The sequence below is a fragment of the Carex rostrata genome, chromosome 1 (assembly GCF_964058835.1).
Source record: "Carex rostrata chromosome 1, lpCarRost1.2, whole genome shotgun sequence".
Taxonomy (NCBI): Eukaryota; Viridiplantae; Streptophyta; class Magnoliopsida; order Poales; family Cyperaceae; genus Carex; species Carex rostrata.
Window position 1 is genome coordinate 9780850 of NC_135918.1, and position 14986 is coordinate 9795835.

Here is a 14986-nt window from a genome sequence, read left to right on the forward strand (position 1 = left end):
TTTATTAAGCAATTTTGAATGCCGCTGATCTGAGGGTTCACAAAATTTTACTGTTTTTTACTGTTCACAGCAAAACAGCAGTTTTCAAAAATGCTTAATAAATAGTAAAAAAATTCCAAAAAATGTAAAATTTGGTCTCCAAGCACATTTCAATATGGATTAAATATCTAACGGTTCGGATCGGTCGTTTGGGCTTTCAAAATAAAAATACGGCGTGAAGTAGAAACGCATTTTACTTCGCAACTCACCGTAGCCTATCTCTCTCTCTCTCTCTCTATATATATATATATATATATAGGAATATGCTAGCATGCTATGTATAGCATAGAACCCCTTCATGCAATGGTTCAGATTTCGAGTTTTTAAAATCCTAACGGTCGATCCGAACCGTTCATCTTGTTTTTCATATTAATATGTGTTTGGAGACCAAATTTTATATTTTTTGGAATTTTTTTACTATTTATTTAGATTTATTGAAAAACGCTGTTTTTTTATGGTCCATATTTGCTGAAAACAGCAATTTTCAATAAATCTAAAGAAATAGTAAAAAATTTCCAAAAAATGTAAAATTTGGTCTCCAAACACATATTAATATAGAGAACAAGATAAACGATTCGGATCGACCATTAGGATTTTGAAAACTCGAAATCCAAGCCATTGCATAGAGGGGTTCTATGCTATGCATAGCATGCTAGCATATTCCTATATATATATATATATATATAGAGTTAGGCTGGGTGCTATGGATAGCATAGTGGCATCTCGTGCTACGGCTCAATATTTAAGTTTTCAAAATCCAAACGGTCGATCCGAACCGTTCATCTTATTCTCCATATTAATATCTGCTTGGAGACCAAATTTTACATTTTTCTGAATTTTTTTACTATTTATTAAGTATTTTACAAAATTATTGATCCAACGGTGGCTGCACAGAACAGTAAAACCGTTGGATTAGCGATTTTCAAAGTGACTTAATAAATAATAAAAAAATTCAGAAAATTATAAAATTTGGTCTCCAAGCAGATATTAATATGGAGAATAAGATGAACGGTTCGGATCGACCGTTTGGATTTTGAAAACTTGAATATTGAGCCGTAGCACGAGAGGCCACTATGTTATCCATAGCACCCCAGCCTAACTCTCTCTCTCTCTATATATATATATATATATATATTTTTAATAAAGTGACAATCCCTCTCAAAAAAGTTTCTTAGGTGATGTTTGATTGTAGACTAAAATTAACAAGATCTAAATTAATTATTTAAATTTAGACTGATCTAAATTAATTATTTAAATTTAAACTGATCTAAATTATTTATATATTTGATTTATGCTTGAAGTTATATCTTAATTTTGCATCTCATTCTACAACTATTTTTTTTATGAAACCATTCTACAACTATTTGGTGACTGAAGGTTGAACTTACTTTTATAATAACGGTATTACGTTTGATGGCGTGTTGATCTTTTAGCAGGAAATCTGAGACCTTTTCTTTTCGAAACAACACAAGTCACGGAATTTTATTTAGTCAGAATTAATTGGCATATTAAATTGGTACGATTATTTGTGGAAAATTCGAAAAATAGACAGAATAGACTCGTCAAATTTATTCTGACCAATTTATTATTATTATTTGTTTTTTTGTGACTATCCCAACAAAAAAAATATTCAGGTGGAATTAGAAGGGAAGGATGAAGGATACGAAGGAAAGGTGGAAACCAAAAGTTGAGGCGTCCCCTGACCCCTCGCTCGCTGAGTGCCTGAGCTGAGTCGCTAGTTTGTATTCGTATACCACAAAAATTAAAAATTAGAAATTGCAATAATTATCTTGGGCCAACAGGCAAGAAGAGGAGAAGAGAGAAGAGAAGAGAAGAGAAGAAGAGACTAGAAAGAAAGAAAGAGAGATGACGTCTGCTTGTCTGGCGATGTTAGCGCCTCCCTTGTTCCCCTCCACCGCTGCGGAGCAATTCCAATTGCAGTGTCCAGCCCTCTCTTCCCCTCCCAATCCCAAGCTACAGGTACAACTCATCAAACCTATTATTATCAATTTTCATTTTCATTTCATTTCATTTCATTGTGACTGAAGCTGAATAAGAAAGAATTGAGATGATAGATAGTTGTTCATTTCAGGGTTTGCTTCCATTCCATTTCCAATCTCAACCTAAAAAACCAAACTTACGAGGTGCAAATCACAGCCTCAGTCTGAATCCCAATCCCAATCCCAACCTCATTGATGTGCAAGATTCTAAAGAAGAAGACTCGGCGCTTTTCGGCTTCAGCTCTTATCAGGGCATACAGCCATGTGCTCAACACAAGCTTCTCCTCAGCCCTAGCCCTGATAACATTATTACACAGATGCTGCTGCAGATGCCAGCAGAACAGGCTGAGATGCTGGCACAGTTTCTCACCAGCAGTACTATGTCGTCCCCCAGCTCTCTGCTGACTGTCGACCCCAGCGGAAGGATCCTCTTCACTGGATGCCCAACCAAGATGAGGGATCTCCTCTCTATCATTGCCGAATTCAATACCTTTCCAACTCACACTTCCTCCTCCAAGCCTTCCTTGCTGGTTCCCTATTTTGACAGGTACGCGTTGCTCTACCACTGCTTCCTCCTCCCTCCTCTTTTTTCAATCTTTATTTATTTTCTACTTTCTCCTTAAGCCACCACCACCACAGGTGCTTCATCAATTAATTTTGTTATTGTGTAACAGGGCTCGTTGTCGTGCAAGAGCCGACACCAAAGGATCTCTTCTTAATTTTCCGACTGAGACCGTTACTCCGTTAAAAAGGTTTGCTATTCCTTCATTTTTTTTCCCCCCTTCAAACAAATGAAGCATTAAAAAGATACCAAGTCACTATGTGCATTTTATTTCCGAGATATATACAAAAAGCATTGCCCTGGACTACATCCTTCGGCAATGGATGTCTAACTTTCCCTTGGATCTCTCATTAGACTTACTCAATTGAGCATTTAGACAATAGGAAAAGTAAACAACAACTGAATTGTGACCTTTTATCCAAAAAGTTCTGAATTTCTAATTTCTAATTAAGTATTCTATTTCTTATTTTTTTTCCCTTTTGATTATTATTTATGTGCTGTCAGCAAAGAGATCAACAAGACAAAATCACCACCAAAGAAGAAGCAAAAGAAAAACACAAGCTATAACCGAGATATATTTCAAAAGAACTACTTCCATGTATGCGAAAGCCTCCTCTCTCTCCTCCTAGACAAGAACATTACCAGTACCGGCAGAGGTACCTCCCTCAAGAAATTGGGCCCCGAAATATCCCATATCCTCACATCATTCTCCGTTGGGATTGCTGGGACAGGCCTTGCAGTTCTCCTCTCTGTTGCATGCAAGATGACTGGCCCTGGCATGAGGGTCCCACTTTCCACAACTAGGGTTTTCAACACTGGTTTTGGGCTCGGCCTTTTCTGGCTATCTTGGGCTGTTAATGGTCTGAGAGATGCTATAGTGCAAGGGTTCAGAGGCTCTAATAAGCTGAAGATCAAGGATGAAGAGATGGCACTGAAGGTGGAAAGGAGCATGCGAGATGTTTTAGTTAGAGCCGGCACTCTTGTGGCATTGGCTGCATTGAGGTTTGCATGAAAAGTAATTAGTCCATACCCAAATGTTGTGTGCATCCTGCAGAAAATGAGAAATATTACACTTGCCCTCCAAAACATGGTTTCCAGTTGAGGAATTTGTTGAGAGAAAGGAGAGAAATGCAAAGAAGCGGGTCTTCTGTTGTGAGGTTTTTTGCATGGGTATAGTGATATTTCTCATTTTATGGAGGGTGTGGACGACATTTTATGAAGGGTGATTGAAAAGTTATAGTACATATGTACATGTATTTGTTGTTGGACCTTGTACAAAATATGGTACTCCTTTGTATATTCAAATTTTGATGGGAGAAGCCACTTTGTAAGGCAGTTATGCTTTCTAAAATTTGAATCTCTTTTTGAGTTTGCTACACGAAGGTCATGTTACATTCTCTTTTGTTTCCTTTTTTCTTTTCATATTTGTCATGCATATTCTCATTTCACAGGAACAGTTTAGAATTTTGCTTGTAAACCTCTCACTTAGCATAATGATATTTTTTTTTTTTAAGCAACTGCGGGTAAAGAAGCAACTTAATTTTGGTTGGAGAGAGAGAGAGAGAGAGCTTTTTTTTTTTTTGAGTAATTGCGAGTAAAGAAGCAACTGAATTTTGGTGGAAGTGAGAGAGTAACAGGGGATAGAGTCGGGGGGGGGGGGGACTATGTATAACAGTATAAGGATGTAATATGACATTGTAATGTGACTTTTATATTCAATGGTAATGAATGCACACGTCTAACCAACGGTGTCAACTATAAAATGCAAACAAGATGAGGCATGCTTTCTGAATTGCAAGTTGTATGTAACCATATGAAAACCGAGATAAGAGTCGCCATGATTTTCTTATTTGTTCTGTAAATAATCCACAACAGTTTCATTGACTTCGACAGATGAAAGCATGCCAACATTTCTCAGTTTAGAAGATTACACAGACAACATTTTTTTTTTTTTTTTGAGATATTTGCAAATGACACACAGACTGACTATATAGTGAGAATAGCTGTGATTGGAAGGCACGGTACTGTACTAGACGCCTCTTCCAGAGAAACCAATGCCGCACCTGTACCTCTCTTCCCCCCTCTCCTCTCGCTCTCAGCAGTAAGCCCTCTCTCCTCTCCTCTTTTCATTTTCAGCATGTGTCCTCATTATTGATGAAGTGAGAGGGCTTTTCCTTCTAGATATTTTTCTGTCATGGCTTTTAAATGACATCTCTTGTTCTTTTCCTTTCCACATAAAGAGTGTCATAACATCTCTTTCTTATGCCCTTATAGTTTATGTTGTTTCTTTTTATCTCTGGATGTTTGGGTATGTTACTGCAACCTAATACCACCTTCTCACACCTCCGCACCAGCAAAAAAAGGATAATGGAAAACAAAAAGAAACTCTATTGGTTACCAGTACAGTATAAGGCATGTCTTTTATATTTTTGCTTTAATTTTTGCAAGTATTTATTGGTAATGAATTTGAACCTATCAACTTTTCTACAGATGAAGAACACATTATCCTCAATTTTTGTATTTTTCTGGGTAGTAGATAAAATGAAAAGAAAAATTATTTTTCAGCTGAAATTTTGAATAAACTGAAATTGCATGCATATTTTCCCTTTCATCAATTGTATGTAGATAAAAAAAAATTTACAGATGGTGCACCAATTCCACAAAAATCAATATAGTAGTTCATAACAATAGTACAAAAGGAAAACAAAAAAATAAAATAGTTCATTACTCGTACCAGTACATTACTTTTAACAACAGAAATTAACAATTAATAAACTGTTTCATCGAACTGATATAATAATTAATAATAGTTCAAAAATTAACAACATTCTTCGAAACGACCGCCAGCGCCTAATGCTTATTAGTCAGATTCTTTACATTCTTCTTCTTTGTTGTACACATCTTCAAATTTTTCTTCTGCCGTTTGCTTACTCTTTGCAGGGCCCTGTGCATCAGATTTAAAACAACGAGATAATGCAACAAGATTTAAATGAACAATAGAAACAACGAGAACAATTTTCTTACATCAATGCACAAACAGTACCATATTAGAAATGAGCTAAAAAGAAAAGACTGCTAGTGTGTACATTTAAAATCTTAGTAGAAATCAAGCACTAAGGACATATCTTTAGTGAAATTGGGGATGCAGTTTTAAAAAATAATTATGATGTATTATGCATTAAAAGATATACCAATACTTGTATAATCAATCACTTTTTGATTTAACCTCCCTCCCCCCAAACAAATAAAAGAAAAGAAATTCAGTTGCTGGTACGAGAGAGTCACAGCGTTGGAAATGAAAAGAGGAGAGGAGAGGAGAGGTCGGGGAGAGGTACAGGTGCGACATTGATTTCGCTGAGAGAGGCGTGCAGTATCCTGTATCTTAGACAAACTAGTGGGAGAGATGAGAAGGAAGGTATATTTGTCAAAATATTTTGAAAGAATTAAATAAAGAGTAAATAGATAAAAGGGGATAAAAAAAATAATGCAAAATTTGTATGGGGATATCGGGATATTATGCTGTTATGATGGAGAAATTGTTTTTTTTTTAGAAGTTTTTGTGGGCACAGGCACAGCACCTTCAATAAAATGACAAAAATGCCGCTAACTCAAGTAAGCTTTTCCCTTCAGTACTAGGTCATATGTACAAGTTTCTCAATTAATGGTTGGGTTTCATTTGCAAAGACCTCAAAATAAGTCATGTTAATTGCGTACGTGATATTTCATGACATCAAATGCCGATCTTACATTACTCGCAGCAAATAAAATATTACAATAGCCTGATTCTGGTTTCCCAATAATTCTATATTTAAAAAACTTCTCCAGCAAAAGTTTGGCTACATTTTCTTTTATTAGATTCTGCTCCATACGTCTGCTTGAGCTCAAGAATGATCAAACAAAAACATTCTAAAAATACAACGTCAGATTAAGCTCAAGGATAGAGGCAGATTGCCTTAGAATGCTACTAATATATTTGCTATAAAATTGGGCTAATTATAGGTGGAAAACCCTGGTTTCACTGACTGGAATAACCAGCATGAACCAACTGGACTTCGTCTGAACCCTAGACAAGTGTACCAAAACATGAATAGCTGAAACAACTTTGCCAGAACTATCTACTCAAAAAAATACTTTGCCAGAACTAGGAATTTTTTCTTAAAACTGGCACCCAATCCTTTTATTATAGTTTTAGACATGAAATGCACTCAAAGGTTCAATTTAAGGTTCAAACTAGATTTAATGCATCTAGCTACACAACCAGCCCAAAGGTATTGCTTTACATTATCATCGATCAAGTTTTTTTTGTATTTCGATAACCAAAAAGAATGAAAACTATAGGTGAACAAGTAGAAATTGATAGCTTAGTGGAGAGCATTTGTAAGAGGGGAAATCATACAAAAATAAAAACCATTTTCTGGTGCTGGGTAGGGGTCTTATCTTCATTCTTCAATGTTCAATCTTCAGCATTGTGAACCTAAAAAGAAGGAATCGAGACAGACTACACTGGAGATGCTGTTCATGCTCAGCAAATATAATATGTAATATTGCAAGTTTTCATCTGGCAAGTTATTTAGTCTTTTTATACATACATACATTGGAGCTAACCTCAATGTTTCCCAGGCTGATGCATTGCTGTAATCTCAGTACAAATTTGATTCAAACTCTTTCTACTTGTAATTTGTCCCCTTCTACAGAGACCAAAATCTCAGTACATATTTTTCTCCCCAAAAGATTTGAAGATCTAATGGTGACAGCCTGTGTAACAACTCAAATTAAGAATCTGAATGCCCACCCAATAATTATGGAAATAAATCAGAAGAAAAATATGCAAGATGTCATTTCCATCCTTTCCTAGTAAAGGTATAAACTACACCAACAACTAACAATGAAAGATAATCTAGTAGAAAAATGAAATCAGCAGCTTTCGTGGCCGCTGCCACCTTCCTGAGAATGAGAATCAGGATCAGGATCAACATCGGAATCAGAATTAGAATCAGAATTATCAGGAAGATTATCAAAGAAAGAATTAGTGAGGTAGCCACCAAAATCGTTATTGGAGGAGGTGGCACGGCAGCGCTGGTCAGCAATCATCTCAGGAGAGAGGCCCCACTGCTCGAGCTCCTGCGGGGTGTGGTGGATGAGGAGGCTGTACTCGCCAGTGGGGCCAAGCTGCATGACACGGATCTCACAGTTACCGGGGTTGTTAAGGAGCTCAAACTGCTGGACAGTCCACTTGAACCACTTCATGAGGAAGACACGGGAAGTGAGGCCATGGGTAACAATGACGAGGTTGGTGGCAGTGGCGTCGTCATGGCAGAGGCGCTTCATTTCGATGTCACGCCAGAGGGATTCGAGGAAGCCTGGAGGAAGAAACGAAGAGAGGAATGTAATGAGACTGTGAGAGATGAATGAAAGAAAGAAAGAAAGAAATTTAATGAGAGATGAAAGAGGAGACTGACTGGCGACGCGATCGAATACGTCGGCAGCGGATTCTCCCTCAGGGAAGCGGAAGAAGAAGCGGCCGTAGCGCTCTCGGGCTTCCTTGACGGCGCGCATGCGGTCGATGACTTGGAAGTTGCCAAAGTCCTGCTCGCGGATGCGGCACTCCTCGCGGGCGCCGAGGATGCGGCGGCGGGAGAAGGAACGACCGATCTGGCGGAGGGTGGAGCGGGTGCGCTCGTAGGGGGACACGTAGAAGTAGACGCTCCAGTTGCTGTTGCTGTTGCTGTTGCTGGTGGTGGTAGTAGAACAATTACAGCAATTGTTGTTGCTGAGGACGCGTCGGATGGCTCGGCCAGCGTCGCGTGCCTGGCGGAGGCCGCGGGGGGTGAGAGTGATCTGGTGGTCGGCGGTGTGGGAGTAGGCGGCGCTGTCGAGGTTGCCCTGGCTCTCACCGTGACGGACCAGGATGATCCGCTCCGGCAGACGACGCCGCGGCGGCCGATTGTCTTCTATGCTGCCCATACTATTGAATTGAATTGAATTGAATTGAATGGAATGGAAATGACAATTGTTTCTTACTTATCTTATGCTGCTCTGCTCATAGATGGATCATATATCCGCGTTGGCGTTGAATATATAAATACAAGTATAGGAAGCAGAATGGGAAAGGAATTATGATTATGGGAATGAATGGAATATTGGAAATTTGGAATGGAAAGAGAGAGAGAGAGATGCAAATGCAAGTGGTCCAGTGGACACCGCCGCGCCGACTCGTTAACTTTAATAATTATTGATTGATTTGTTTGCCAACTGGATGCATGTGCCCTGGCCCCTGGTCTGGGAGTGCGTATCCTCTGAGATATCTCAACTTTTGCGTGGCCGACGTGTCCGGTGCCTATTCGGAGGTGATGTAGGGGGTCAGTATTATGTGTGCTTCGAGATTCGTGCAGATCGTATTAAACGGTTGGGATTTTCCATAAAGTCACGCAAAGTTTGAGATATCTCAGAGGATACGAATTCCTGGTCTGGTCCTACGAAGTCGAAGGGGAGCCCACTAATCACTAATTGATTCCAAATTATTTTTTTTCCCATCTTAAAAACAAGAGTTAAACAAAACGAGTACGATCTGATCAGAATTCATGTCAACTTGACATGACTGTAATCTTAGATTGCAGACACGAATTGGTGATTATAGCTGTTGCGTTGATTTGTGTGGGGCCAGAAACTTTTTTAACCAATCAAAGCTTGATGAAGTATGAAAATCAATCAAACTTGCTGTTACTTTGACAAATCAAAACATGAAAACCAAAATTTCTTTGTCAAAGCCGTGTAAACCAATTTTTTTAGTTAAAAAAGAGAGTTATGTCTCCGCCATCTATGATCGTTAATACTAAATTCGTATCTGCAATGGCCGTATCAAAAATATAATTCTGAACAAACAACTTGAATAACACTCGATACATACATAAATCTCAGTAACTGTAAGCATTTTCATTGGCACAAAATTTTAATCTCTAATGAACTAACTGGTCACTGAATCAGTTATTCAATTACAACTCCACCTGAGCACTAATTCTGCCTATCTTATCCTATAATACATGTCTATATTCTCTATATTATATGATGTTATATTTTATTACATTAACAACTATTTGCAAACCATGCATCAGTCTTCACAGTGAAGTTGGAGTTTTGAGTTAAATTTCTTTCATAAATCATAATTAAAAATAATAATTATATGAATCCCCCCACTTCCATTCCCTCATCATCCCCCATCTCTTAAATCCTTCATACACTTTTTTAAAGATGTGTTTTATTTTTATTTTTTCAATGTCGTCCACATTTTTCACGATCTATGAGAAATTTTGCGAATTTAAAATCACGAACGTATTTAACGCGATTTTATCTTTCAAATGAGATCCATGATGACATACTTTCGGGCTCATCATCACATAAGTATTTATACCTCATCGTGCAAGTATTTATACCTATACTTGTAAGTATTTATCTTTCCCAATCGTATTTAATTTCCATAAACTAAATTAACTAACTAGTTTAATTAAATTTATTCAAAACAATGTGGTCTTCCAAGTTTAATTAAATTCATAGGTATAAATACTTAGAAGATACTTAATTAATACTTGCAAACTAAAATATTAATACTTACATGTCTAATTTAATGTGACTATATGGGGGGACCACTCAAACTACATGGGGAGAAAAATCATACACGTTTTTAGAGGTGGGTTTTTTTTTTCAATGTCGTCCGCATTTCTCACGATCTATGAGGAATTTTGCGAATCTAAAACCACGAACGTATTCTATCCAATTTTATCTTTCAAATGAGATCCATGATAACATATTTTCGGACTCATCGTCACACAAGTATTTATACCTCATCGTGCAAGTATTTATACCTATACTTGTAAGTATTTATCTTTCCCAATCGTGGACCCCGCATCTCCGCATCAACCTTCCCCAATCGTCCATGCGTCAACCTTTCTCTAACAAAAATAGTTGACCACAAAGGTATAAATACTTCAGTGCATACTTGATATTAATACTTGTGTGACGACGAGCTCGAAAGTATGTCATCATGGATCTCATTTGAAAGATAAAATTGCGTAGAAGACGTTCGTGATTTTAGATTCACAAAATTCCTCATAGATCGTGATAAATATGGACAAGATTGAACAAATAAAATTGGGGGAATAATGGGAGGATGAGAGTGGGGGACAATTATCATGGCCCTTTAGAAATAGAGTTCATCGAATAGAAGTTAATACTGCTACAGCTAGAGGATTAAACTCGGGCAGGGGTAGGGCGGGCTGGGTATACCCGGGCAGGGGCACGAGTAGAGGTCGGGCACAGGTAGACGGGTATCTCGGGCCGGGTATCTCGAATATTTTTTTCAAAAATTGTGCCCTGCCCGTCCTATACCAGTGCCCGTTGTACCCTTGAGGGGCAGGGCGGTCCGGTCTGGTCCGGTTTTTTTTTATATTTTTTTTCTTTCTTTTTTTAACAGTGTCGTATAAATATTATTACGTGTTTATAATTCGACTTTTAAAATCTGAATAGTTCAATATCAAATAGTATATATATATATATACACATAAAATTATCAAGTCACATTTTTTATAATTCCTACATAAATAAAATTTGTAACTTATATATATAAATTATTCTTGCGAAAATTTGTATGTTTTATCGGCTAAGTACAAATGTATTTATTTATTTCTTTACACGAGTCATTCTATTTTATTTTCAAATTCTCATTCTAATTATATAGTTTCATAATTTATTTATATCTCGAAATTTTTAGTTTACATTTTAAATTGATAATATATTTTCTAAACGTTCATTTTATTTTTAATAAGTTAAATCAATTACTAATTATTTTAAAACAATGTTACTTAAATCAATTACTTTAAATTGCATAAATTTAATTAATATATGTATATATAATATATGAGGAGGGAACAAATTACAATAATTTTTGAGTTACAACAAGTTACAACAAACATTTTCTACATTTTCAAAGTCCAAATCGTCGATCCAAACCGTTAGATGTGATCTCTACAATAAAATGTGTTTGGAGACCAAATTTTATATTTTTTGGAATTTTGTTACTATTTATTAAGATGAGTACAAAATTCAATGGTCTGAATTTGACTAGTTTTTGTATCCATCTTAATAAATAGTAAAAAAAATTTAAAAATGTAAAATTTGGTCTCCAAGCACATTTTATTGTAGAGATCACATCTAACGGTTTGGATCGATGATTTGGACTTTGAAAATGTAGAAAATGCTTGTTGTAATTTGTTGTAACTTGATCCCTCCTCATAATATATTTACATATAATTATATATAACTTAGGTTTTTGTACAATATATTCAGTGTTTTAAAATATGGCCGCATGCGTCGCATTTGCCGCCGCATGCGTCGCATTTGCCGCCGCATGCGCCGCATTTACCGCAGCATGCCCGCTGCATTTGCTGTCGCATGCCCGCGGCATGCGCTATGTATATATGTATATATGTATAATATATGTATATATAATATAATATATGTATATGTATATATAATATAATATAATATAATATAATACATGTATGTATATATATGTATATGTAATATAATATATGTATATGTATATGAGGAGGGATCAGATGACACTGTTTTTTGGTGACATCGGATGATAATGTCCATTTTCGAAGTTTCAAAGTCCGAATAGTCGATCCAAACCATTCAATATGATGGATATATTAAAATCTACTTGCAGATCAAATTTTACATTTTTTTGAATTTTTTTACTATTTATTAAGTATTTAACAAAATCGCTATATTCAGACCATTGAATTTTTGTACCCATCTGAATAAACCCAAAAAAAATTCATAAAAATATAAAATTTGATCTGCAAGCACATTTTAATATATCCATCAAGTTGAATGGTTTGGATCGACTGTTTGGACTTTAAAAATAGACGGTGTCATCCGATGTCACAAAAAAACGGTGTCATCCGATCCCTCCTCTATGTATATATAATATAATACATGTATAATATATGTATATACATATACATATAAGATGAATGCTAATGTTATATGTTTATAAGTGAAAAAAAAATGTTATATGTTAATAAGTGAAATATGTTATGACATATAAATAATTCTATGATCAAATTTTATACACTTTAAGTATCCTTAGGTGACATAACAACAATCATCAATTTTATATTATTGAAAGATTCAAATCATTTTATAAACAGTAAAACACACATCAAATTTTATTATTTTTATAAACATGATATAATATATATGCATCACATATATCATACCTATAATATTAATTTGTAATTTTGGACTTGATTATTAAATTTTATTATTTTGGACTTTCATTAATTTTCTCTCTGTCAACATGGTTCAGATAGGCTATACATATATCTATTAGACAGTATGAGTATAAGGAAAGAAAAAAAAATGTACTAAATCACTACTAGACACCATAAATTCTTATTTATTGAACCCCAACATTGTTCATTCAAAAGAATCAATAAATTCTGGTTTATTTCCCGCCAGCTATAGTTTGTTTTTGTTATTATTAATTGTTGCTGCATTTTTTATTATATTGGTTCATATTCATGTTTCTTCTTCTTCTTCTTCTTCTTATTGTTATTGTTATTGTTATTATTATTATTATTATTATTATTATTATTATTATTATTATTATTGTTATTTTTATTGTTGTTGTTATTATGATGATGATGATTATAATTATAATTATTTATTATTATAATTTTTATTAATATTAATATTATTATTAATATTAATATTTATTATTATTATTAATATTTATTATTATTATTATTATTATGATTATGAGATATCGATACTGTTACGTTACATAATTTTAACAATTAATTTCTGAATGATTTAAAGACAAGAATTGAAAATCGTGCTAACGAAATAGAAATTTAAATCTTAAATTATGCTTCTCTAAATAAGTACGTCAAGTGTGAATCGGAACCGCGTCAAAATTTTGAGATTTTGACACTTTATAGGCTCAGTGCGTCCGCACTCATGGTGAGTGCGGGTGACTGACCCGCACTGGCTTCTGTTTTCCTTAAATTGCTTTCGAAATTTTTGTGAGTGCGGATGGATTGACCCGCACTGGATATCAGTGCGTCCGCACTCATGAATTTCTGTGTTGATATGAAATTCCTGAAAATCGACAAAGTGCTGGGTGCGGATGGGCCGACCCGCACTGGGCTCAGACTTTTCCAAATTTTTCTGAAAATGACACTAAGTACTGAGTGCGTCCGCACTGATGGTGAGTGCGGGTGGATGACCCGCACCGACACCAGTTTTGCGCTGAAAATATCAACTAAGTACTGAGTTCGTCCGCACTGATGGTGAGTGCGGGTGGATGACTCGCACCGACACCAGTTTTGTGCTGAAAATATCAACTAAGTACTGAGTGCGTCCGCACTCAGATCGAGTGCGGGTGAGCGACCCGCACTGGATGATTCTGAGGGTTTATTTGCATAATTCCTGTGCTTCTTTCTCTCCCACTTCATTCCTTTCCCCATTTTTCTGTGAATTTCGCCCAAGAGAGAAGAAAGAGAGAGAGAGAGCTCCCTCTTCCTCTCGAACCACCGATTGTTGCGAGAAATCGAAGTTGAAACTGAGCAAGTGGCCGTAGATCTCTCATAGCCCTCCTATTCGGTATTCCTTTCTCTTCCCGTTTCTCTTTAAAAATTCAGATTTCTCGATTGCTCGGGTTTTCATTTTAAACCCGAGATTTGTATTTGAAGTACTTGTAAACTATCTCATTGAGCTTCATTGATTGTTTATTGGCCGATTCTTTCCTCGATTTCACCTCGGTTGTGGATTTTGATTTCTAGGGTTTTTGTGCCAAAACCAAAATTGGACATAATCGTGAATTGATTAGTTTAATCCAACCGATTAGACTTGTAATCGGTAGGGTTACCTCTTGATCTTGAATTGCTAGAACATTTAACGGCTAATTTGAGCTTTTGACCAAATTAGGGTTAACCACTCAGTAAATCGAATTGTTGCAGAAACCAAATTAGTGAACCGAAAAATGAATTATTACCAAATTGAGATCGTGCATGGTTTAGAAGACCCAAATGAAAATTGTGAGAAGTTAGAGATTTTTAAGTGAGAAAGAAGAATAGGGAAGTGTAAGCCCTAATATAACTCGAGTGAACACCTTGATCGTGAACCAAGGTTAAACCAAGTTTATGTGTAACATAGGCGTAGGCTCAGTCGAGCAAGACTTTGCGGGACACTTCGAGACGTCTGATCCATAAGTACGCGATACGCTCATCGTAATCAGGTGCGAGATTCTTGGACTTGTTTAATATTTCATTTTCAAGAATTAAACTGTTTATTCGTTTGTCATGTTGAATATCTGATCTAT

General features: G+C 36.0%; 2 protein-coding genes across 2 annotated transcripts; one reads left to right on the plus strand and one right to left on the minus strand.

Annotated features, from left to right (window-relative positions):
- The first annotated feature begins 1794 nt into the window (after window positions 1-1794).
- Window positions 1795-3979, plus strand: LOC144557316 (uncharacterized). The gene is made up of 4 exons (XM_078305879.1): window positions 1795-2019; window positions 2132-2586; window positions 2714-2791; window positions 3106-3979. Exons 1-4 carry the CDS (start codon window positions 1906-1908, stop codon window positions 3611-3613), a joined length of 1155 nt encoding a protein of 384 aa, XP_078162005.1. The 5' UTR covers window positions 1795-1905; the 3' UTR covers window positions 3614-3979.
- A 3257-nt stretch (window positions 3980-7236) lies between these two features.
- Window positions 7237-8764, minus strand: LOC144557325 (phosphoglycerate mutase-like protein AT74H). Its single transcript, XM_078305892.1, has 2 exons — window positions 8061-8764; window positions 7237-7961 (listed from the first exon to the last, which is right to left on the minus strand). Exons 1-2 carry the CDS (start codon window positions 8563-8565, stop codon window positions 7516-7518), a joined length of 951 nt encoding a protein of 316 aa, XP_078162018.1. The 5' UTR covers window positions 8566-8764; the 3' UTR covers window positions 7237-7515.
- Window positions 8765-14986: the final 6222 nt, after the last annotated feature.

Bases quoted from the DNA above. Each gene is read 5' to 3' on its own strand.
- LOC144557316 (XM_078305879.1), top strand. From the start codon at position 1,906: ATGACGTCTGCTTGTCTGGCGATGTTAGCGCCTCCCTTGTTCCCCTCC. The intron at 2,587-2,713 runs GTACGCGTTGCT...ATTGTGTAACAG, and splicing joins CTGGTTCCCTATTTTGACAG to GGCTCGTTGTCGTGCAAGAG. The intron at 2,792-3,105 runs GTTTGCTATTCC...ATGTGCTGTCAG, and splicing joins ACCGTTACTCCGTTAAAAAG to CAAAGAGATCAACAAGACAA.
- LOC144557325 (XM_078305892.1), bottom strand. From the start codon at position 8,565: ATGGGCAGCATAGAAGACAATCGGCCGCCGCGGCGTCGTCTGCCGGAG. The intron at 7,962-8,060 runs GTCAGTCTCCTC...TTCTTCCTCCAG, and splicing joins CGTATTCGATCGCGTCGCCA to GCTTCCTCGAATCCCTCTGG.